Source organism: Chiroxiphia lanceolata, chromosome 3 (assembly GCF_009829145.1).
Source record: "Chiroxiphia lanceolata isolate bChiLan1 chromosome 3, bChiLan1.pri, whole genome shotgun sequence".
In the NCBI taxonomy this organism is placed as follows: domain Eukaryota; kingdom Metazoa; phylum Chordata; class Aves; order Passeriformes; family Pipridae; genus Chiroxiphia; species Chiroxiphia lanceolata.
The window spans coordinates 42963721-42988939 of NC_045639.1; the positions used below are offsets into that span (position 1 = coordinate 42963721).

The 25219-nt window shown below is 47.6% G+C and overlaps 2 protein-coding genes across 2 annotated transcripts in view; one reads left to right on the top strand and one right to left on the bottom strand.

The window, feature by feature from the left end:
• FAM120B (family with sequence similarity 120B) overlaps nt 1-7042 on the bottom strand; it is a 49129-nt gene extending 42087 nt beyond the window's left edge. Inside the window, exons 1-3 of the mRNA XM_032683657.1 lie at nt 6994-7042; nt 5195-6242; nt 1502-1682 (exon numbers count right to left, since the gene is read on the bottom strand). Coding sequence (XP_032539548.1) covers nt 1502-1682; nt 5195-6214 — 1201 coding nt within the window. The 5' untranslated portion in view covers nt 6215-6242; nt 6994-7042. The remainder of the gene's footprint in view (nt 1-1501; nt 1683-5194; nt 6243-6993) is intronic.
• A 7047-nt stretch (nt 7043-14089) lies between these two features.
• Nucleotides 14090-22699, top strand: DLL1 (delta like canonical Notch ligand 1). Its single transcript, XM_032683655.1, has 11 exons — nt 14090-14430; nt 14672-14983; nt 15321-15381; nt 15642-15899; nt 18308-18368; nt 18846-18976; nt 19121-19290; nt 19429-19645; nt 20637-21429; nt 21545-21659; nt 22022-22699. Exons 1-11 carry the CDS (start codon nt 14371-14373, stop codon nt 22025-22027), a joined length of 2184 nt encoding a protein of 727 aa, XP_032539546.1. The 5' UTR covers nt 14090-14370; the 3' UTR covers nt 22028-22699.
• The last annotated feature ends 2520 nt before the right edge of the window (nt 22700-25219 follow it).

Sequence of the window (25219 nt, forward strand, 5' to 3'; positions counted from 1 at the left end):
CTAAAAATGCAGATTTAATAGACGTGTTATGCAGACACACTCTACCTACCTTTCTGGAAGGGTTAAGGATTGAGGGGGCACTATTATTTATTTTAGAAAATTATCTCAAAAATGAAATATATTTGAAGCCTGAACTAAGAATAAATAATACATGCTACATGTGGTTTTATTCTAAAATCACTTTCTTAAAAGAAGAAATCTTTCACATTCAAATTTAATTTTCAGTATGATTCTAAATTAATGTTTCTGTATTTCAATTCTAATCTTGGAGTTCTAAACCCACTGTAACACAAATGTAGATCTGCCTATTACCCTGACATCTCACAGTAAAAAATTGTTAATTAGAAATTTTGGTCTGGGTGTTTCTGAAAACATCAGTGAATATCCTGCTGCTTAGAGGAATAAACAAAACTCAATCAAGTTATAATTGTCTACAAAATGTAGAGGCAGCAGGCCGAAAAATGAAAAATGACAGATATGCATGATTACTGCTGAGATTTTTGTTACTGTCTCCAAATGACTATGTAAACTCTGATTCAGTTTTTCCTATTTTTTTTTCCTATTATGGCATAACTTCAACCTCTGGCTGCTGAAGGAAGTCATGTACTTAATTACCTTTCTGTGCCTTTCTAAGCAAATATTTTGAATATTAGGTTTGGTGGCGGTGCACTTTCATCAATAAAATGTAAAGTGATTACTGTGGAGAAATCAACATATTCAAAAGAACAAAAGTTCAGTACACATTTTATTTTCAACTCACTGCCTGAAAGACACTGTAAAGATAACATTTAACTAATGGAAGTCTTAAGAACATGAAATTTTCCAAGGATGTGAATAAAGAACTCTGTGTCTTGGAGGAGATGAATAGAAGCACAGAGATATGTACCTGCTACAGAATCTTTTTACACCGCTGGATAAAGAAATCGTATTTTTTTGCACTTGGATGAAAGAACTAATAATCGCTGGCACGACTACCTGCATTTGCATTATTACAGTAACTATATTTGACTGGTCTTAAAATTGCAGACTTAAAATCAACAGAACGCAAAATTTTAACAGTGCATTATTGTTTCTGCAAAAGCGTATTACAACCCACTAATTCATCAGAAGCCACACTTATCAAAGCAACATAAGGTTTCATACACTCTCAAACCTTCAAAAATCTTCTAAAGATCATTGTTTTGCTCAATCTTTTGATCATTAACTACTTTCACAACTTCCCATTTAACAAGGAAAAAATCCCCAACTTTTTAAAATCACTTTAAAAGCAATGAAATGGAACAGCATGTAGAAAAAAGCCCACAATTTCACTGTCACATTTTCTCTTGATTCCATAAGAAGTACACTTCAGCTGCCCAGAGTTTTTATCCTAAATGCATTTTTTATCCTAAATGCCGTTTATCCTAAATGCTGATGTAGCCACTGAAGCAATGAATTCAAGATTTCATATTTCAAAATTGAACATATACTTGAATAACGATGTAAGTAGTTTAATTCTTACCTTTTCCAGATTCCAACAAGACAGAATAAATATGCTGACGAGCAGGGCGGTAGATAAGTGACTGTCCAGGAATCTCTGTATCAGAATCATCTTCCAAAGAGTTGCTGCACTCAATAACTCCATTACTCAGGATATTGAAGACTGAATAATTTTCAGATTGGATATGCTGTTCTTTAGCTAACTGTTTTTTCAAAGAAAGAAGGTGGTATTATTTCCAAAAATAAGAAGGATCAAAATGTACCAAAATGTATTTACTGTTTGAAGAAATAGTTCTTTTTCTATCAGTGACAATAGACGGAATAGCCAGGGAGGGAACAAGTCCTTTTTCAAATAACACCAGTATACTGTAGTTTCAGACCTCTATCTTTTTTGGAAACAGGAATCCCCAGGAAACCTGTTATTGTCTTTCTTAGCCCCTCTTTTAATTCTTAAAACTTGGGAGCTTGAATGACAGTTTTTTAGAGAGTAATTATTCTTAAAATGATTTCTGAATTCAGACATAGCTGTCCTCCTTTAGTCACCTGAAAATGTATCTTCTCTCTTTAAATAGTGAGTGAAGGCATGACAACCCCCAAACTTCTAATTTTATTGCAAGATGAACTACATAAGGCAACTCTATTTCTTCCCTGTGCTGACTTTGTGCAGTTTACATTCTGGCGAAATTAGAATACTTAACTTCATGACACATTTACTTTGCAATAGCTCTTCCCCATGTACAGAAATGCAATCCACCCCAGTGAGGAAACCCAGCTCTACAGGCTGCTGCTGCAAAGTAGAGTAACAGCATCACCCAGGCTGCATATTAACCACGCACTGGATGCAGATACATCTGGCTACAGCAGTAGGCTAACAGAAGCTTCGGTACCAACAGGGTCTGCTGGTCTAGAGTGGCTTAGATGCAAAAGCAACAAAGCTGCTCCCAGGCAGTGCAGAATTTCAACCAGTAACACTTGTAACCTGGACTGGCCCAAGTGGAGACCCAGACAGACTTTCTACTTCACTACCTCAGACCAAAACTATGGGGGTGTTCAAACAGCTGAGCGGAGTGAATTATTTCCATGTGGTGCCACTAATAAATTCTTCAGGACCCATGCCATATGGTGAGCAGGCACTGACGTCTCTCTGCTCGGCATTCCCTGCATGTATCACGCTATCTGTATTACTTGGGTTGTGCCATCCATGCAGCTATCACCGCCTCTTTCACTGTCAAATTAGCAGACCACTGGTCAGAGTTCACCATTCACCATTTCTGCAGAATTCCGGTATCTGCAAACCTGTGAACTCAGCGGGTCAAGGCTGCAGTCAGACACTGGGTCATTGCTGATCAAAACCAATTCTACTGAAATGTCATACTTTCAGAAGAAATTCTCACATGAGCGTAGAATCAATGACAGGCTTCTGTGAACAATGCCAATCAACAGAGCACTTGCTTATAACAATAAATTAATGGTTGCCCTGAAAGAAATATTTTAGTGTTCCTAATATGTGTAAACAATGTAATCTCCCAAGTCTACTTCTGTATAAAATAAAAACCAGAATTAAGTATTTCTAAGCATGGTTTGAATGAAGCATTAAACTTTTTCATACAAACCACTGTCACAGGTATGGGGTCATTTAAAAATACTGCTTTATTGTAATTTGCCAATAATCTACATATCCTCATGTCCTGAAAAAAATACAAGCTGATTTCAGAAGTATTGCTGTATTCAGTGCTGTATCTCGAAAAATATTTCTGATTCATACCTACAGTCAGCCAGAAAGTTGTGCTCTTTTTTCTGAAAGAGCAACACGAGGCTACGTCCTCACAGTTGGAATTGAGAAGTGTGTCTCATTTTGCATGCAGTTCAGATTATGTGCAATGTAAGCAGAACTACATATGGGTTTCAAAATATGAAGCAAAGCACACACATTACATATACAAATATTTAAACACCTGTAACAAAAACAAAAGAGAAGTTAACATGTCTAACATTTTGACTTTAATTTCCTTGGCCCAGGGACTGTCTTCACATGGGATTTATGCAGCAACGTTGAAGAGGCATTCTTAAATGGAGTTTCTAACCATTATTATTTTATTACAGCAGTAGCTCAGCATGATGCTAGAGAACTGCAACTCTTCAAATGAAAGATCAAGCTAAGAAATAATGACCACTTGTCATAAAGACTGCATGGTACATTCTCTTAAGGAATAAGGATATTGCCACTATTGTCCTGGCCATAATCCAACGTAGATAATTACATTCTGGCTATTTTTTCCTTGCACTTCAAGCATAAACAGTATTTTTCAACACTTTATTATGATGTATGGTTGCTGATTTTTAAAATGTCTTCTATTTAACTACAACGGTCAAAAGTGACATGCATTGTACCTACGTGTGGATAATAAAAAAAGCCCAAATATATCTGCAGATTAGCTGAAATGAGCATTGCATAGGTTACAAGGCAGTTATAAAATGTTTTATAGTCTTTTTAAAGGAAAATATAAATTATATGATTACTCTGAAGTAACATGAGGAAAGAGAAAAATTGTTTTAAAGAAAATGCTCAAGATAAGTAAGAGAGACGGAGAAAAAGGCTCTATGAAGTCTGTGAGAACCTAATAAAATAGGAAGTGACAGATGGCTAATACAGGGTCTAAAATACACTTCCTTGTACAGATTTCCTTTTTAAAATCTCAATATGTTATCTTAAATGCCATGAATTTACAGAATTGTACTCTAGACTTACTACTATTGCATAAATTCTGATGCAAGGTAGCTCATTTTCTATTAGGCTACCCTAAGTTAATATATCCAATTTCCCAGTGACTCAATCTGACGTGCCATCTCTCACCCCAATACCAGCATGTCCCTGCCCATGTGGGAAGCCATAAGTGAAACTGGAGAGGTGGGCCTGTGCAAACCTCATGAAGTTCCAACAAGGCCACGTGCAAGGTCCTGCACGTGGGTCTGGGCAATCCCAAGCACAAGTACAGGTGGGATGGAGAATGGATTGAGAGCAGCTCAGAGAAGGACTTTAGGGTGTTGCTGGACAAGCAGCTTGACCCGACCAGCAATGTGTGCTTGCAGCCCAGAAAGCCAACTGCATCCTGGGCTGCATCAAAAGCAGTGTGGCCAGCAGGTCAAGAGAGGAGATTCTCCCCATCTACTCTGCTCTGTTCAGACCCCATCTGGAGTATTGTGTCCAGTTTGGAACTAGGTGATCTTTAAGGTCCCTTCCAACCCCAGCCATTCTACAATTCTAAGATACAATTCTGTACGAAGTTTCCACCACAATTTCAACTTCTGCATTCTTAGCACAGCTTTCTTTGGCACCTTGACTGCATGTGCCAGGCACAGCCAAGCAAACCACTGACCAGCTTATAGCTGACTTGTGGGTTCTCAAAGTAAAAGGAAGTCAATACATCATGTAATACATGGGAAGTACATCTCTATGCCCAGCTATTGGCCTATACAGCAGTTGCTCCACATTATTAGACCTGCTTGATGCTTCAAAAAGAGAACCACTTTTTACTAAATGTGCTGCATCTACCCTCATAGTGATGCATGCAATAGTCCTAACCATGGCTCTACTTAACAGACAAAAGATTCTGCACAAGCAATTTTAATTCAATAGGTTCAGTGTACCAATTACCAACTTCCACTAAGTCGTCATGGCAATAAAGAGATCACTAAGCTTTAAAAAACAAGTTACCTGAAAGATTTCTTTATCTTGACAGAGAGCTGATTGTTGCTGAAGAGATAACATTTGACAATTTGTCACATTGGGGGGAATCCATGGAGACTGCTGCCCAGGCAAAAGATAGGACTTTACTCCTCTGTAAAGCAAGGTTTTGTCTGATCCCAGAGGTAGCATGTCTTCCAAGTGTTTCAGGCTGCTGTACGAGCATGGAATTTTTGAGATGTAATTTGCTACACCTAGAAGTATTTTTGTTCTTCTGTTGTAGCTGTTGTTCTTGTGGGGACTGGTGGCTAAACATTTGTGCCAAAAGCCTTCCAACAAGCTTTCTGGAACAATATCATTGCCAAGCAAGGCAGCAAAGAGAGGGAGGTGCGTCAAACTAATACCCAGCACATTGCAAAGTTCCTCTCGAGAGTACATAACAGTGACCAGTCTGTCCAAACGGAGGTTCTCGATGGAAAAGTAGGGACATGTATTATAGATGAGGTAGTCACTATCTTGCCCCAGAATTCCTATGCAGTTGTGTTGCAAACCATAGGCAGCCACCTCAAAGTCTGCCTCTTGCAACGTGCATACTGTTTTTTGACCAAGTGACTTCAGGGCATAACGTGTAAAAGTAGGCAAAGCTGAGGGAAGAACAAACATTTCTCTGCCTGGTTGTTTCCTGTGAGTCTTAATAAATTGAAATAGTCTGGCTATTTCCTTGGTATTATTCCACCTCCGTTTGATCCACTCCTCTCTCTTTTTCTCTTCTATCACTCCATCAAAGTAAAACACTAACTTGATACCAGCTGCCATAAAAACGTTAACAAAATCCTCTAAAATGGCAAGGTACTCCCGCCACTGGCCACCACACACCCAAAATTCTGGAGTGTACCAGTATCTAACACAACTCATGGCATCTACTACAATAACAGGTGGGAAATCAGGATGATTGACACGATGTTTTTCTGCCATTTCTCTCAGATCCACTGTTTTGCACGCATCAGGGCAAACTCTTGACACAAATCCCTGCAAACCTCTAACGCCCATGGCTGTTCTCTCCAAAACTCACTGTAGTCTGAAAGAAGAAAAATAAAAACAACGTTCTAAAATGCAATAATAAGAAACATAAAGAAATTCTACAAGCAAAAAAGAGACAGCAGCCTGGAAACTGAACTTCTGCTTTTCTGCTTTTGCTGATAGCTTGTTGCCTTGTCCTGGCCTTGTAACAGTTTGAAACAGTTTCCTTGCCATCAACAAACCAGACATAAGTACTCATTCATTCTCCGTTCCACTTCTGGTTTTTATATCAGAGAAATAAGTAAATATCAAAAGCTTTAAATAAATATGACAAAAATTTTCAGATTTATAGCCTATAGAAAAGTATGCCTAGGCAGAAAAACAAGTATAGATTTCTCATTATTAAAAAAACCTCAAAACATGCTTATGGAATTCAAAAAGGAAAAAACCCACCCCATTGTGAATTGACAGCTTTTTAAAGGTATTCCCGGATCCTCGGAGTTTAAAGATCTAACACACTCCAGACAGAGTTTTTGAATGCCACCCTCTTTAATCGCAGAATGGTTTGGGTTGGAAGGGGCCTTTAAGGATCTCGCGAGCTGCGGGGGCCTCTGCGCCCAGCCCCGGCAGGGCCGGACCCCGCCTCTCCGGGGTCCAATGGGGGGACGGGGACGGGGACGGGGACGGGGACGGGGACGGGGACGGGGACGGGGACGGGGACGGGGACGGGGACGGGGACGGGGACGGGGCTGAGTCCGCGCCCAACCCCCCGGGCCCCCCAGTCCCGCCAACCACCGCCCCGCACTGACCCGAGCGGCGCTTCCGCTTCCCTTGGGGCGGGGCCGCACCTGCGCCCGGCGGCGGGGGCGGTGCCGAGGCGCGGGCAGGGGAGGTCCCGGTCCCCGTCGGGCCAGGCCGGCTGCGGAGGGGGGCCGGGCTGGTGGGACCCACATCTGTTCCCGCCCGCGGGATGGGGTCCCCCGGCTTTGTACGGCCACGATGGGGCCGGAGAGGCCATTGTGCCCACGAGCAAACCTGGCCGGGGCGGGGGGACGGGGGACCTTGGGGACATGAAAGCGTCGCGCACCGAAATCGCTTGAACCCCCCCGAGTCGCACACTGGAGATTTATGTCGCTCTTTGGCAGCGCGACCTAAGGAGGGGGGGGGGGGCGGGTTCGCTTTGCTGTGCCCGGCGATTGCCGGCGGAGGGGAACTCCCGTTTTTCCCCCGGGCGCACCCGCCGCACATCCCGGGCTAGAGATAACGGCTCGGCTGCGGGCGCGCCGAGAGCACGGCCCGCTCCCGCCCCGCCGGCAACAGGTGGGGACCTGAATAACTTCACATCTTTCCGGGAGGGGAGAGAGGGACACGGGAGAGCCGATGGGAAGATTAGATCAGATGTTATTGCCGGTGAAAAATTAAACAGAGCGGTTCTCTGGGGAGCGCAGATTAATATATTTGGTGACTCCATGTGCACAAAGCCTCACCATTGTAGCCGTGTCTGAATGCCTGTGAATAGGATAGAGCATATGTGGCCTGTCACCGCAGGTGCCCACATCTGTTCGTCTCCGGGCAGATGCTCTCAGAAAAGGGGACAGCATTTCCAAAAGCTCAGGCCCGCCCCATCCATATCCATCCTTTTTCTCATAATCACCTTCTGCAGAGGAGTTTTTGCCCCCACCTTCTCTCTCCTCCCTGCCTTCCCTGCCATGGAAGAAAATGCAGAAAGAAATAAAAGCTGTGCAAATTGGCAGTGGCTTGGAAAGCCCTGAAAACATATGATGAAACTGCTCCCCCTTCTCGTCCTCCAAAGTATATTAGCAGCAGGTTTTGCGCTGCAGTCAGCATACAATACACAAGTTGCACGCACTGTGTGAAGGGGGCTGCAGGCCACAGGGGAACAGAAAAACCCTTCATGCATGAAATGCAGTGCAGTACAGCAACACGCTGTGCTTACTGTCACAGGGAGAGAGCGGTCTGGGCAGCTACTGTCTGGAGTGGTAGTTTGCAGCTACTATTTGGAGTTCTGGCTTAAGATGATGCTTAATAAAGCTGAGCAAAAGAAGGAGTTTCCCTATGAGAACAGGTGAAGGCAGTGAATATTTCTACTGAAGCTGGTAGCAGGAGGGAATCTTTCCAGCCATCCGGTGAAATCTTATGGCCAGAATACAAAAACACTTTTCTGAGAAGTGCTGTCACATTTTTTTATCCTGTGTACGTGATCTTAGCCCTATCACTCACCCTCCTTGTCTGTGACACCCCTACCAAGACAAGCCAGGCCACAGTGCTGCATGGGGTTACACCAGGCTTGGCTAACAGGGTGAATGGGATGTGAAGCACAGGGTAAATCTCAGAATCATGGGATGTTTTATGTGTGAAGGGACTTCAGAAGGTTTTCTAGTTTAAATCTGTGTTTTCTAGCATGTTGAAGATCGTGAGAATCCTTCAGTCTAAAGGTGGGCCAAGATGCCAGTACTCCAAATGCGAGGCCGAGCTGCTCCCCAGAGTAACATGGGCATGAGAGCCTATGGATCTCCATGTACCAGAGCAGGGCCCGGGGGAAAGAATGGCCCAGGGCACCCACAGGAGGTTTGGGAGACAGTACTGTCCCTGACCGAGAGGAACTCTAGGGCCAGGGAAAGGTAAGGTGGGGGAAGCCCCTAATGTCCTGTCATCCCCAGGAGGCCCTGTGGTTCTGCCCCCCGGCAGGAGTACGAAGCCCTTCACCCTTCCCATTTCGGGAGCAACGACAGTTCACGCACACAAGTGACCAATTTTATCCATCGTAGTTTCCCACAAGCAAAATCCCGTCGGAAGCAAGCCAGGGAGCAAACCCAAACAAACAAGTATGGTAGGGAAACGAGGCGGGGGAACTGGGGGGGGCTCGCTTTCTCCTCGTGAGCAATCTGTAAAACACATATAGGGGCCACTTCGGGATTTGCCCAGGGAAGGGCTGGAGAGCAGCTGGCTGCGGTAATCTCTTCGGGAGACAAAGGAATGCCCCGTCCCAGGATCACAGGTAAACACACAACCATTGTAATGAAAATGAGGGGCTAGGATAGGGCCGGAGCAGATGATTTGCGATTTGAAAAAGGGGGCTGGGGGGAAGGGAAGACCCAGAGCTGCTTATCTATCATCTGGCCTCGCTGTGTGCCAGCTGAGCCACGCGACTGCCCTTTCTTATTCTAATCAGCACATGCCTTTGCAACTTTGGGCTAACCTACACGCTAAACTTCTTAATCCTCCTCCCCGCACACGGCAAGGGCGGCGGAGCGCCTCTCCGGCACCGCGGCACCTCCGCGCCCCCCACCCACCCACCTCGGGTCGGGGCCCCCGGCGGCGGGGCCCGGGGCAGCGCCAGCACCCGGATCATGCCGCCGAGCCTGGAGCCGACGGGTGAACCAGAACCCAGGCCCGGCGGCACCCTGCCTGCCCTCCCCCCTCTTCCCATCCCCTCCCGTTCGGCCCGGCCCGGCCCGGAGGGACAGGTGAAGGGAATGTGCGGGGAGGGCTGCGGCGGGAGGGCAGCACACATACCTCCGTAGGGACTATAGACCTAATTAAAATATTATGCACACTCGACTACACATAGCTCCACACGTACACGTCCCTCCGCCGACGCACCGTTCGCCATATGCCCGGAGCCCTCCGTCCGGGGAAAAATCAAGGTTGCGCGCCAGCGATGGCAGCGCGTAGCCCTAATTAACACACCCGCATATCCCACACCCCACACTCCCCCTTTTGAAGTGACTTTTCCCATAATCTGGCTCGCTTAGAAATAAAAGCTGCGGCTGATGGGGAGCTCTAGGCAGCGCTGCTGCGCGGCGCCACCGTAAATCCTTGCCGGGGAGGGAGAGGGGGGCCGGCGTTGCGGGAAGGGTAACAATTAGGGGCAGGGAGGGCAAGCACAATGCTCCACCAGTCCCAACGAGCCGCTAGCAGGCGGGGCCGGGCCCGCAGCGTCCCGGCCGCGCGGGGTCACCGCGCCCTGGAGGGGCCCAGGGCTCCGCGCCCTCCACTCGGGGGTCCCGCTGCCGGCTCACCCCGGCTGGGCGGGTGCGGCCGGGCAGGGCGGCGGGACGGGACGGGACGGGACGGGACGGGACGGGACGGGAGCGGGCGGTGGTTCGTCCGTCCATCCCCGGCAGCGGGGGTCGGTGTCAGTGCGCGGGCACGGTTTAACAGCGCGGGGGCGGCGGGGGCCGGGGGCGAGCGCGGTGCGGAGACACGCGGTTGGGAGCGAAAAAGCGCCATTTGGTTGGGAGCAGATGGCTGGCTGGGGGGCTGATCGCGTCTAAAGGCGTGTCATCCCCCTTCAGCGAGAATCCCTAAGGGCTCCCCTTGTCTTCGAAATCAATGAAAATTAAAGTGCAGAGAATGGATGAATAGTTAGACCTCGAGTCCCTCCTTTGTTCGCCTCAGCTACTGGTGGGCAGGAGTTAAACTACAACAGCCTCCTATAGAAACACTTAAGTTAAACAGTCTCCCCGTTAGCCCAGCATCTGAAAGAGAGAGGGAGAGGGGGGAAAAAAGCAGAAAAAGGAGCTTTCTGCTTGATTTCCCCAATACAGAATCGCGTGGCATAAATTAAGCCGGAGAAGAATGAGCGCCGTGGGCAGGATCCTGCCGGCTCTCACGGCGCCTTTCAGTCACGCTCAGCAGCGGTAATCGAGAAATCTGTGCCACGTCAATTTAACAAATACCCGGTACCGAAGGGGGGTTGTTAAGGATTTGGGGGCAAGTTTTTTCGGTTGTTTTGTGGTTTGGTGTTTTTTTTTTTTTTTCCCTATCACGAAGTTAAAGCCCTCGCGTGTGTAACTTTTTCTTTCATTTTTTTTTTTTTAAGCAAGGGGATGCTAGTGGACCAAGTTTCTATCTCGCGCAAATTAAAAGATCCGCAGTGATATATCACTTCTCGCCTCCACCGATGGGCCACCCCCGAATTTCAACACAGATTCTGCCGCTCTCTTCTCCCCGCCCCACTGGCTTAGTAAACTCGATATGAAGTGATGTTTTTCTCCTGTCTCTCGTCCTTTCCCGGCGATAACACCACAGCAAAGTTTGCGAAGCAGCGGCAAGGCACTTGAAAAGATGTTGACGCTAGGTGGCAAAAGTAATGTGCAGTGAAAACCGGCGCTGCTGCGGGATGCGCCTCCCCGCTTCCCGCTGCCGAGGCTGGGCACCGTGGGGGCGGACGGCCGGGGCTCCGCTCCCTCCTGGGCCTCCTTCCGTACATCCCTACATCTGCGCGGTGCCTGCGGGATGGCTGCTCCCCTCTCTGCCCAGATACAACTCCCGGATAAAAAAAACCAATAAACTCAAACATTCCTGTACATTTAAACTTTTGCTTATGCTTCGACTGGCGGGGAGAGGGGAGAAGAACAGCACCTGGATGTGGATGGCTCGTTCGACCACAATTATATGTAAAAGACATGTGTTGAGTAGTGAAATGTTGCAAATATCTAGATGCTTGTTTAAGTGCCGGGGGTACCTGGCTGGGTTTGGGGTAGGTACCACAAACCCCCAGTAAATGAACGTGGGCAGCTACAGTCCTGGAACAGTTGAGAAGAGCTGCGCTGAATGAACTCATTAGTGATTTTCTTTTAATTGGTATTACTCAATGCTTTTACTTTCAGAAGTCTTTAAGAATTTTTTTTTCTAGCGCATTGTAAGATAATTTGTGATCAAGACATCTGCTTCAATGAAAGTCACATTTTGCCATGCAAATGCACGTTTCAACCCAATAAAGTCGCCATAATAAGGCTTTTAGCATGGCATACCTACAGTGAGGTTATTGTAGCCAAATCCTTTCCTTTCGCATACAAGCTTAATCTGTGCTGAAATGATCTGTTACAATTAAAATGACATTTACAGAGACAGTTACACCTTGCATCCTAATGAATGCGCCTGCGCCTACCAAAGGTGTTTAAACAGAGGGCCTAAACAAAGTGAAAAACTCTGCTTCGAATGACATGCCAGAGTCACCCTCCAACTTTTATCCCCCGCTTCCACCCATCGTTTAAAAACTACTCAAATGGTAATAGTCTCTATCCTCCTTTCACCGCATCAGTAAATTCCTTTCCATGCTTTTGAGATCAAAACAAAAGTTGTACTGTCTGGTGGATATGTAAAAAAAATAATAAGGTGATGGCTGGTGTAAAGTTGGGCTGGTTTATTTTGTGTGTGTGTGCGCGTGTGTGTGTGTGTGTGTGTGAGTGTGTGTTACGGAGGGGGGAAGTGCTGGAAGGGATTTCTTTAAAAAATGTGCGGACATTGTTGTAGAGGCAGTAGCGTGCGCCGAGGGGAGCTCTTTCTCTCCCTCGCATTGTGCAGGGAGCAGGTGCTGTCTACATTACCATACAGCTGAGAGCACAAAGAACTAACTGATTCAGCCCTCACACAATAACAAACGGCCTTAATGACAGCCACGCGAACGACACACACCAAACTCACTTTTTACTAAGCTGAAGGAGGAAAAAAAGAGAGAGGGAGAGAGAGAGAGAGAGGGAGAGGTTGCTGGTGATGATAATAATCATAGAGGAGTGCGGGACCCGGGAGGAGTGAGTGGCTCTCTCCGGCAGCAGTGGCGGCGGGGACAAGACCCGCGGAGCCCCGCAGACGGGTCCCCTCCACTGGTCCCCGCCGCCAACCCGCCCGCGCGCTCCCCCGCCGCCGGGACCCTCGGGAATCCCCCGTCCCTCCGCAGGCGGAATGCACGCCGTGAGCGGAGCGACGGCAAGAGCGAGCCTCGGTTCACTTCGCCCACATTCGCTGCCCCCCTCCCCAATTACCCCGGTTATACCGGGGTAGATTCGGTGTGAATTTCATGGGATGGGACTCCCCTCGTTGTGGCTCGCTGGCGTCCACCTCCCTCGTCCCTTTAAGGCCGGATATGCCCCTTGGAGTGATCACGATCACCGAGTCACTTTTTGGGGTCACGGCGGCTGCTTTGCACGTTCCAAGAGGCAATTACAGCCCGCCGTCCCCGGGGCTGCTCTGTGGCGGGAGCGTGTTGCACTGCCTCTCTCCGGTGCAGAGGGGGTGTTACTCTCTCCGGAGCAGAAGGGGGATTCTTGCGGTTACCAAATTTGCAGGAATGTAAATGAACACGTTTTGTGAGTGCGGAGGGGAGGGGGAGGAGGGTTGCACATTTTACAGCTCACTGACCATTTGGCGATCCATTGAGAGGAGGGTTTGGAAAAGTGGCTCCTTTGTGACAGCTCTAGCCAGATTGGGGGGCTGCTCATTTGCATCTCATTAGGCATGCAGGCGGCCGGCGGGATATAAGGGCGGCAGGCGCCCAAGGAGAGGCAGATCCTTAGCGCTTCACCCTCAGAGAGAGCAGCAGAGCCGAGCCGAGCCCACTCTCGCTCGGCACAGAGCGGACCGGAGCGGACTAGAGCAGAGCAGGCACCCCCCTCCCCCGTAGGAGCACACCCAGACACGCTCTGTTCGCTGCTGTTGAGACACGAGTTTATTTTTGCTGGCTGGGATTCCTCTAAAAACAAAAGTAAACCCACAACAAGGAAAGAGAACTTCGCTTCCTTTGAAAAAAAAAAAGAAAAAAGAAAAGAAAAGAAGGGGTTCAAAGCTCCGACGTGACCTACCCGCCGCCGCTGCTGTTTGACACCCACCAGCCCCGACGTGCGCAGGGCGAGCGCGACCGCGCAGAGCCGCTCCCGCATCGCACCGCACCGGGAATTATCGCCGCTGCCTCCGCCGCTGCCTCTGCAGGGATTTCCAGATCGCCAATTTTTAATCTTCCTTGGGAAGTCTTTTCTCTGCCTCTCTTGGGAATTAAGTTGCTTTTATTTTATTATTTTTATTTTTTCTTCCTGGAGAAAAGGAGGAGCATCGTGGATTGCGAAAGAAAAAGAGTTTAACAGATTAATCTTAGCCCTTTTTTAAAAATATTTTTTGTCCTCTTTTCCTTTCTTTTTCTTTTGCCATTCGAAAGATCTGTCGGTTGCCAACAGGCTACACCTAGAGGTATCGACAGAGAGGAAAATAAAGTCAGAGACGCTCCTGAAAGAAGGAGACCGTGACACTAACTCTTCCAGCTCTGCTGGGACAGGCGGCTTTGGCCGCTGTGTTTTTTCCCTTACTCCGAGAGACACTTTCCCCTTTTCTCTCTGACGAGAAGTCAAGGGGGAGGAAAGCGAGGGCACCAGAGCTGCACCTCCAAAATGGGAGGTCGGTTCCTGCTGACGCTCGCCCTCCTCTCGGTGCTGCTGAGCCGCTGCCAGGTAAGTGCCCGCGGGGTGGAGGACAGAAATGCTTGCACCGGGGAGGGATTCCCTGCACCGGGGGATTCATACACCGGGAGGTCCCGCGGGTGTGCCGGGGACTGTCGCTGCCTGTTGCAGCCGGGAGAAACGGGGAGGGGCATGGGACTCCAGTCCCTCCGCTGCTCGGCCGGTCAGGGTCGGGGTCGGACGGGGGACTGGGCTGCTCGGCGGGCTGACGGCCGCTGTTACTGCCCCGCAGGTCGGCTCCTCCGGGGTCTTCGAGCTGAAGCTGCAGGAGTTTGTCAATAAGAAGGGGCTGCTCAGTAACCGCAACTGCTGCCGCGGGGGCGGCCCCGGCGCCGGCGGGCTCCAGCAGTGCGACTGCAAGACCTTCTTCCGCGTCTGCCTCAAGCACTACCAGGCCAGCGTCTCCCCCGAGCCACCCTGCACCTACGGTAGCGCCATCACCCCTGTCCTCGGTGCCAACTCCTTCAGCGTTCCCGATGGCGCGGGGGGCGCCGACCCCGCCTTCAGCAACCCCATCCGCTTTCCCTTCGGCTTCACCTGGCCTGTAAGTCGGAGGAGATGTGGGAGGGGGTGGCATACATCCATCCCATCCCATCCCATCCCATCCCATCCCATCCCATCCCATCCCATCCCATCCCATCCCATCCCATCCCATCCCATCCCATCCCATCCCATCCCATCCCATCCCATCCCATCCCATCTCACATGCCTGGCCACCCCAGCTGGGAAAGTGTCTTTCCAAGGGGCTAACAATCCCTTTGAAGTGTCAGGGTAGAAGAGAGACAACGACTAATAACTCCTGGGGACTGGTGGTGCTGCCCCTTTGGCCTACCTGCTCTCATGCTCTCCTGGTGGGTTGTTTCTGTTCCTTCCTTCCACAGGGCACCTTCTCGCTCATCATTGAGGCTCTGCATACAGACTCACCTGATGACCTCACAACAGGTAAGTGTCCCAAAACACACTTTTCTCCAGAAAAATCCCAGCCCTGCAGCCCTATTTGGCCCCTCTCTCTGCAGTGTGCAGCACATTCTCCTCTTTGGTAGACCATGGCAAGAGAGATCAACCTGTTGGCATGCAGCCAATGTCATCCTGCCTCTGCAGTTCCCCTCCCATCAGACAACCTCATTTGAGTGTCTTCCTATGCCCCTGCCTGCTTTGGGCTCCCTAATCATTCCTCTCATCTCCTCTCTGCTTTCACACAGAAAACCCCGAGCGCCTCATCAGCCGCCTGGCCACCCAGAGACACTTGGCAGTGGGTGAAGAGTGGTCCCAGGACCTGCACAGCAGTGGCCGCACTGACCTCAAGTACTCCTATCGCTTTGTGTGCGACGAGCACTACTACGGAGAAGGCTGCTCTGTCTTCTGCCGCCCCCGGGATGATGCCTTTGGTCACTTCACTTGTGGAGAACGCGGCGAGAAAGTCTGCAACCCGGGCTGGAAAGGCCAGTACTGCACTGAGCGTGAGTATCCACTTTCTTGTCTCCTTGGGTGCCAGTTGCAGCAGTGTCCCCTGAGCTCTTGGGGTTGGCAGAGAGAGGATGTTTCTCTTAACTTCAGGCCCCCAGGCCTCCCAGGAGAGGGAGAATCAAGCAATGGTCATTGAAGTCTGGTTCTGTGCACAGGCCTTACCAGTGTGGGGGATGGGAGATCCTCAGCATTGCACCTTTTCAAGCAAAAAAAATATTGGTGTCAACATTACACTCTTGCTCATTTGCTTTAGCCTTGACAGCAAAATGTTCAGCAGTTACTTGAGGGTTTATTAAAATATATCAGGACTGCTTTTAATACTTATCCACCCCTTCAACCATGCGACTTTGATATGACCATCTGCAGGGTACACAGCTTCAGGGGAGGGAGGTAGGCTTTGACAATATCCATATGACAGGTTTATTGGTAGGCTTGTTACAGACTGATCTTTGTTTTGAGAAAAATATTGGGAGGTCCAAGATAATTCCTGTGGCTTCTGGACTGTACATTTGTCTTTTAGGATACTCATATGCTGCCACTAACAGAGATGGTTGCACCTGGGGCCAAAAAACCATTCTGCTTCTTCTCCATCTCTCTTCTCTGCCATTGCCGTGATCGTTGCTACTAATAAAGTAGTGAGGGACAGGAAACATACACCTGAGCTTGAAGTTTTTGAGGAATGTGGTGTGTTGATACAGAAGGAAAATCTGGGACAGTAGGCAGGTCACAGAGAGGATAGTCAGGGATGTCAGATTCTTTCAGGTTGTACAAGATTACCGCCCTTTGTAGATACACAGAGGTGTACACCCAAATGTGCACACAGAGCTCCTGCTGCAGCTTGCGATGGCATTCTCTGTTTGTGTGTATATGTGGATCTGAAATATGCTGGCAGATGACATACTGGGCGAGTGCTCCTCTCCAGTCATCAAAGGGCCAGCCAAGGAGGAAGAAAACAGTTTTACAGGCTGTAAAGCAGCCACTCAGTTTTCTTGTCTTTTTGCTTCTGTTTAAACACACCTACACTGTGATATGGAACAATCTCAGATTGATTATTCACACCGTTAGTGACTGCTAGGATGCTTTTAGCAGTTCATGGTACAATGTTGCACAATAAACAGCAGGCAGAGGGGCTGCGTTTCCTTTGATAGTGTTTTAAATGGGCGCTACAACCTTTCCCATGATCAAAAGTGCCCAGCCCAGTTGTGTCAAGGGGTGGGGGAAAAGGAAGCATTTTCATAATGAGCTCTTTTGAGGCTGTCAGCACATTCAGATGCCTCTATACCTCTGCTATTCCCATAGTAAAGCAGAAGGCTGTCCATCTTTCTTGACTCATTATGTACGCTCTTCTCTGTTTTCCCTCTCAGAAAAAAACAGATTATAACACCGACGCAAACGTACTAGCAGGGGAGATGTGTTTATGTGTGCATGCAAAAAGAATGTTTTGCCGTTAGTGAGTGGAGCAGCCAGTTGCAGATTGCTTCCCGTTGCCTTGCCCCTAACTCCATTCTTTCCAACTTGGAGGCGATCTGATTATCAGCGCCGATCCTTTCTTTCTTTTTCTTCCCCCCCTCCCCGCCTTTCCCCTCGCATGCTATTGTCTCCGGCTGGCTTTGTTGAATTAAAACTTTGCAGTGCCTGCTTAATGAGTTCCATAACCAGGCGAAGTAATGAGCAGAAGTCCCTTTTTTCCCTTCTCTCATCCTCCCTCCCGCTGGCTCGCTTACCTCTTTTACCAGGGCTGCACCCACCCGCCCACCCCCTTTCGGAGTGGGGCGGAGGGGAGAAGGAGGGAGGAAGAACTTTAGACTTATTTATTTGAATAAGAAAAAAAAAAGTTTTTTTTTCAGCGAAATCACGCGCGTGCCATAGATTAGCTGTGGGCAGGGATAGGCTGCCCGGTCGCCGGCCGACGGCCCCATTGGCTCCGGGGCCGGGGTATTGTTGCAGTGGGGCAGCTGCTGGGAGAGAATAGACAATAGAGCAGCTGTCTTGCACTGGCACCCTGCACACCAGCTGTCCACTCTTATCTGCACACACACTTTCGGGGGATATTAAGAGGTGGAGCTGTGTGCATAGAATTGGAAAAAAGGACTTCTGACCCTCACTGGGAAGGGAAGGGGGGTGAGGGGCTGTGGGGAAGGGAGCAATTGTGAGCTCTCTTTTGTCTGTGTGCAACTGTATTAAGAAGAATGCTCATCCCCGGTAATAAGTAAAGTGCCCAGTTACGGGGCGAGATCAATACTCCTGCAGACTCCAGAGATTAATTCAGCTGTGCTTAACTGCCCCGACCTAGTAAAAGGGACTCGCTCCCCACCCACAAGGTGCTCTCCTAATCAGACTTGTAAAAGAGAGTTGTTTTGGCACCAGTGCTGATGTCTTTCCCTGCTTGGTTTGTTTACAGCAATTTGTTTGCCTGGATGTGATGAGCAACACGGCTTTTGTGACAAACCTGGGGAATGCAAGTAAGTTTTCTGCTCCCCTCCTGCTCTCTTCTTTGTCTTTTAATGTTGATGCTCTAGTGTTAAGTAAGCCACTGAACACTTGAACGGTCAGTTTAAAGGCCTTTCTTCATATTAAATGGAAATCTGAGAAATCCAGGGGATGCCAGATCAAAGTATAATTCTAGAAGTCAAACATCAGTGCTATTAATAATAACCTAATGAGTTTACAGTGCCTAAGGTTTAGCTGTTTGTTATTAGATAAACAAATTAACTATCTGGAACCATGACTCTATCTTAGGAAGTGGAAGAAATAGGTGGGACCAATGAAAGCTGATGCTACGATTGGACTTGGTGACTTTCCTTGATGAAGGATCACTGAGGGCTTTTAGGAAACTTGATCCCTGGCATCAGTGTGTTTGCAGAGTTTGTGACAGGGTTTCCAACTGTGAGAAGTCTAAATCTGACCAGACTTTGTTGTCTTTTTTTTTTTTTTTTCAGATGCAGAGTGGGTTGGCAGGGGCGATATTGTGATGAGTGCATCCGATACCCAGGCTGCCTCCATGGTACATGTCAGCAGCCCTGGCAGTGCAATTGCCAGGAAGGCTGGGGTGGCCTTTTCTGCAATCAAGGTGAGTTCTCAGTCCTTCCCTCAGTGTCTGTTTTAAAATCCAGAAAGCCAGTGGCTATTTCCAACTCACCCACCCTGTGCTAGCCCTGCAAAGTAGAAATTATCTTGACTACTTTCTTTAAAAAAAAAATAAAATCTTTTTCAGACCTGAACTACTGCACCCATCACAAGCCCTGCAAGAATGGTGCCACTTGCACCAACACTGGTCAGGGGAGCTACACTTGTTCTTGCCGCCCCGGGTACACGGGCTCCAATTGTGAGATTGAAATCAATGAGTGTGACGCCAACCCTTGCAAGAATGGTGGAAGCTGTACTGTAAGTTTGAGTAGTTTGTGTCATCTGAAACTCCAAGGGAGGAGTTAATGGCAGCCTTACGAATTTTCAAAATCCCTTTTTGGATTTCAGAGCAACTTCAGATAAATATTTTGATAATTTCTCGTTTCCTCTCCCCAGGATCTCGAGAACAGCTATTCCTGTACTTGCCCCCCAGGCTTTTATGGGAAAAACTGTGAGCTGAGTGCAATGACTTGTGCTGACGGACCATGCTTCAATGGTGGGCGATGCACTGATAACCCTGATGGGGGTTACAGCTGCCGCTGCCCACTGGGTTATTCTGGATTCAACTGTGAAAAGAAAATCGATTACTGCAGTTCCAGCCCTTGTGCTAATGGTAAGGCCAAACATGCTATAGTAGTCTTCTGAAAGGAGACCATACTTTGAGTATGGATTTACTTTGGCTTCTGTTCTGAAATTCGTAAGAAGGCTGATCAATCATAGAATCATAGAATGTGTGGAAGAGACTTTAAAGAACATCTAGTTCCAAACCCCTGCCATGAGCAAGGACATCTTTCACTAGACCAGGTTGTTCATAGCCTCATCCAGCCTGGCCTTGAACACTTCCAGGGATGGGACATCAACCACTTCTCCGGGCAAGTTGCTCCAGTGCCTCACCACCTTTATAGTAAAGAATTTTTTCCTAATATCTAATCTAAACCTGCTCTCTTTCAGGTTAAAGCCATTCCCCCTTGTCCTATTACTATGTGTTCTTGTAAAAAGACCCTTGTCATGTCAGTAGTTGACTTGGTGGAGGATCTGTACTAAGAAAGCAGTGGTGTGGTTTGGGCCACTGCTGCAGATTGCATTTTCTCAAGGGATGGCTGTGGCTGGGTAACTTGGCCTGAAGCTTCATGCATGAAAACATGGAAGATTATACTTGCAAATGTTTTGCTAAGAGTCTTTGAGGTCTGTGGATGCAAATGCCAAACTAGTGCTAAATTTTATTATTTGTAATCTGGAAACAGTAATCTCCCTGTTTTGATTAAACTAGTGAAGACTTTACTATAGTCCTCCTCATTCACTGACACTCAAACTCTGTAACACGAGACTCTGGTGTTAACGTGACCTGGACCAGCTTTGTTGTCCAAAACAAAGTGAAATTATTAAAAATGGAATAGGACTGAGAATGAAAAATAAATCTGCAAAAAAATCTTCCTTAAACAAATGTACTTTTTGTGGTAGATCAGATTTGGCAAAGTTTGAGCTAACTCTCAAAGAGAAAGCTTTCCTCAGCTGATTGTGACAGTTGCCCTGAAACAGCAAGTGGGAGGCTGTTGCATCTGGCTGCCCACCACTCAGTGCTCGTCCCCCTTGATGTCTTGCAGGAGCCCAGTGTGTCGATCTGGGGAACTCCTATATATGCCAGTGCCAGGCTGGCTTCACTGGGAGACACTGTGATGATAACGTGGATGACTGCGCCTCCTTTCCCTGCGTCAATGGAGGGACCTGCCAGGATGGCGTCAATGACTATTCCTGCACCTGCCCCCCGGGATACAATGGGAAGAACTGCAGCACCCCGGTGAGCAGATGCGAGCACAACCCTTGCCACAATGGGGCCACCTGCCATGAAAGAAACAACCGCTATGTCTGCGAGTGTGCCCGGGGGTACGGCGGGCTCAACTGCCAATTTTTGCTCCCTGAGCCACCTCAGGGACCGGTCATCGTTGACTTCACCGAGAAGTACACGGAAGGCCAGAACTCCCAGTTCCCCTGGATTGCCGTCTGCGCTGGAATTATTCTGGTTCTTATGCTGCTGCTGGGGTGTGCTGCTGTGGTTGTCTGCATCAGGCTCAGGGTGCAGAAGAGGCACCACCAGCCTGATGCCTGCAGGAGTGAGACTGAGACCATGAATAACCTGGCGAACTGCCAGCGCGAGAAGGACATTTCCATAAGTGTAATTGGTGCCACTCAGATTAAAAACACAAATAAGAAAGTAGACTTTCACAGTGATAACTCTGATAAAAATGGCTACAAAGTCAGATACCCATCAGTGGATTACAATTTGGTGCATGAACTCAAGAATGAGGACTCTGTTAAGGAGGAGCACAGTAAATGTGAAGCCAAGTGTGAAATGTATGATTCAGAAGCAGAGGAGAAAAGTGCAGTACAACTAAAGAGGTATCTCACATCTAAGCACGGGGCACAGCTTGACTTTGAAGGGGGGGTGTGTTTCTCATGGGTAGCGTTAAGCAACAGCCATCTGACCTGTTTTTATTCTTTTTGTCTTCAATAGTGATTCTTCTGAAAGAAAGCGACCAGATTCAGTATATTCCACTTCAAAGGACACAAAATACCAGTCAGTGTATGTCATATCAGAAGAGAAAGATGAGTGCATTATAGCAACTGAGGTTAGTATACTGCCTGGTGGTTGGAACAGTAGAGAAAAGTCCTGGTTCACAACTGTCATCCAACACATGTCAGGGCAGCTAAAATTTTTCATGGTGCCATAGTGGTTTGTACCTGTTGAAATCCAGCCAGCTTGAGTTTGCCATGCTGTGGATGTTGTAAAGACAAGCTCAGTGACTTGCTGTTGTGGATGTTGTGGGTTTGACAAGTTTTGTAGTTGAGGGTACAATGACAGTGTGGTTGTGGTCTGCTGACCTACCTCTTAGTGTGCTTCATTCAGAGTTCTATCCCTCTGCAACCTTACAAATCTCTTTGTGCTTTTCATTAACCTCTCCCAATCTCTGCTTGTGTTTTCTCTTGCCAGGTGTAAAACAGAGGTGATATGGTAAAATGGTTGTTCAGAACAATTTCAGAGGAGACGTGCCCCAATGAATGCTGCTGAAAGAGGAATGGGAGATAGATTCCTTCACTGACTGCTGCTGAGAAACTAAATTCAGGCTTGAGCTGGTTCTCTACTGAAGTTAGCAAAGTGACTGCAAAGTAAAGAAACAAGATGGACACCAGGCAAGGGTCTGTGTTCAAGGATTACTGTTGCACTGCCTTTTATGAATTTTATCATTGCACTATGGTCAGTTGCTTTTCTATATATATTTAAATGAACGGACTTACTTACTACATAAGAAGCATGCACTGCCTGAAGTGTATATTTTGGATTATCATGAGCCAGTCTTTTCTTGGATTAGAGACACAAACACTGCCTTTATTGTCTTTTTTGATACTAAAATGTGTTTTTACTAGGTGAGAAAAAGTGTGTTATTTTTTTTAATCTGTAAAAATATTTTCATGATAATTGTAAAGCTTGAGTATTTTGTGATGTTCATTTTTTTATAATTTAAATTTTTGGTAAATATGTACAAAGGCACTTCGGGTCTATGTGACTATATTTTTTTGTATATAAATGTATTTATGGAATATTGTGCAAATGTTATTTGATTTTTTTTTACCGTTTTGTTAATGAAGAAATTCATTTTTAAAATATTTTTCCAAAATAAATATTATTAATGATAAACAGAGTGCCATGTTTATTCAATAACCAGTGATGAACTGACTGAATTTTGCAACCAGGCATACAACAAGCTTCTGTGGACTCACAGGTGCATTGGGTAGGACTGAAACCTATTACAAAGGCTGGGAAACAACTTTTGTGTAGACCCTCTTCTTTTCCCTCCTAACCTTCTGAACTGTTAACCCCATGGTTCTGCTCACTCTTACCCCAAAGACAAATGTCAAAACCTTGAGTAATGTTTGCTCAGTTATGTTGAGCTATATGTGTATATAAATGCATATGGCATCACTTCTTGAGGAGGAGCAAGAGTCAAATGCACTCCATTGCAATCCAGACATAGGGCTTGTCATGACTCAACTCTTCATTTCTTGCAACCTCAAACACTTGTTTGGAGTCCAGGGGAGTTTGGGACACACCGGTGAGGGCCCCTAGTTCAGGTCCTTGATGTGCACCCATGGAATGTGAGCTCTCTCAGTCATATCTTCCAGGGAGTGGCACTTCCCTCTCCAGGAAAGAGTGGCAATGAATTGACTAGTAGCCACAACTCTGCTTGCTATGGTACCTGTCTGAAGTATTAGTTGCATCTTTGGTTTCTGCTTTGCTCCTGCTGCCAGTTGCCTTCATAGTAGGACAGTGTGATCCCATCCCCCTGAATGCTCAGGCAATTTTCTCAGTTTAGTTTGCCTTAACTAAGTTGCTTTCATGTTATGCTGCATGTTAATCAGCAGAGGCCAATAATTTTATTTCTCTGTATTTCCTCTTCTTCTCAAGCTTTATGGAGCAGGCTCCTCTCTTATGATGTACTGCACTTTGCACAGTCAGTGCCACAGTCTCAGCTGGGCCCTCTTAATGCTGTAGAAATAGCAGTAATGGAAGGAAGGCCATTGGTGGTTGAGTATCTCTGTAACGTCAGTGTGTCAGGTCTTTTGTGCTACAGCAAGTACTACTTTAAGATAGTGTCAGGTAAAGGTTTGGAAAAGCACGCAGCTTCTTGCTTTTGCAAAGAGGCACATCACTGGAATCCATCTATCTTTGTTTAAAAATAAAACAGCTTTGGAAAGCTCGGTTTGTCCAAATGTGCTATTTATCAGCAGTGCTGAGCTTGGAGAGTGAGCAAAAACGTACTGTGGGCAACGGGAAAGGCATGGTCCCATCCTTCTGAAGCACCTTCTGAAATGATGGGCACGCAGATCAGCCCAATGGCTTCTTCCATTTCTGTCTTGAGCAGGGTTGGGGCTACTGTCACATGCAAGATTTATTTCTTCTATGTCCCCCAAACCTGACTGGGTGTGTATGCGGGGCTCTTGGTTAGCGGAGAAGGTTGAGGTATGCAATTTGGAGCACTGAATCCACACTCTTCGCCTTTTGTATCTGGGCCTTCCTGGGATACAAAATGAATGATTCTGGGCAGGGGGTGGAAGTTGTGCATGTCTTTACTTGAGAGAGAGGGTAGCAGACGCAGGTGCAGAGCCATGTGTGCAGGTGGTGTACACTGTGGGCAGGGGGTAGTGACGGGGCTGTGCTCACTCCAGGACGGGACCTCTGCTGCCAAAGAATGGCAGGAACCTCCTGGTCAGCAGGGTCTCCCAAAGGCATCCTCTATCTAAAATGAGAGGAGAGCCTGCCTGGGGAGTCCATTGAGCTGGGACAGCTGAGAATTCAGGGCCTGATCCAAAGCCCATTAAATTAATGGAAAGGCTCCAGTGAACTGCAGGGACACATGGCACTGTGCCCCCCCTGACACAGCACATCTCTGTCTCTCCCCAGGGAAGCTACATGTACTGATGCAGTGTGTGTGCCCAAGGGTGGGGAATATGAAAGCCTGTGGCTGGCCTAACCAGGTCTGTCCCCTGGGCAACTCATTCCTCTGGTGCCGGCCCCATGCACTATGCCAGGACTTTGGGGGCCTGGGATCCCTCCTCAGGCTGCCACTCTGGCACCATCCCTTCATGCCCCCACCTTAGCCTGCATCATCTCCTCCCTTCCACCCTGCAGCAGCCAGGGAGGACTTGGTCTCCTTGTTCGGTACCTGATCTCAACAGAATGACCAGAAAGCGCACCCCTCAGTCCACATCTCTGCCAGCAAACGTGTGTCTCTGTGGCAAGCAGCATTTGCATTGTTGGCACAGGCAAGACCTGTCAGGAAGTTAGAGGTACTGAAGCAGCAGAAGAGGTTAGCTGTTGGGAGGTATTAGCTGCCCTGGTTGTGGAAGGGGATTTGCTAATGAAGTGTGTCACAGCTTTTGATATGTAGGAAACTTAGGGTTCACACAGCATGTATTAAGTTTAATTGCAAGACACACGTTTATAAATTGATATTTGTGCTTACTTTGTACACAGCACAGAAGGACAGCTTGTGTGTCAGGAAACTTGGATGCTATTCCTGGCTCTACTACAGACCTGATGTGTAACCTTGGGAGAGGAAGGATGGTCTTATGGTCAAAGCACTGTGGAGGGACTCAGGAGGGCCCCCTTCTATTTCCAGTGCTCCCTCCA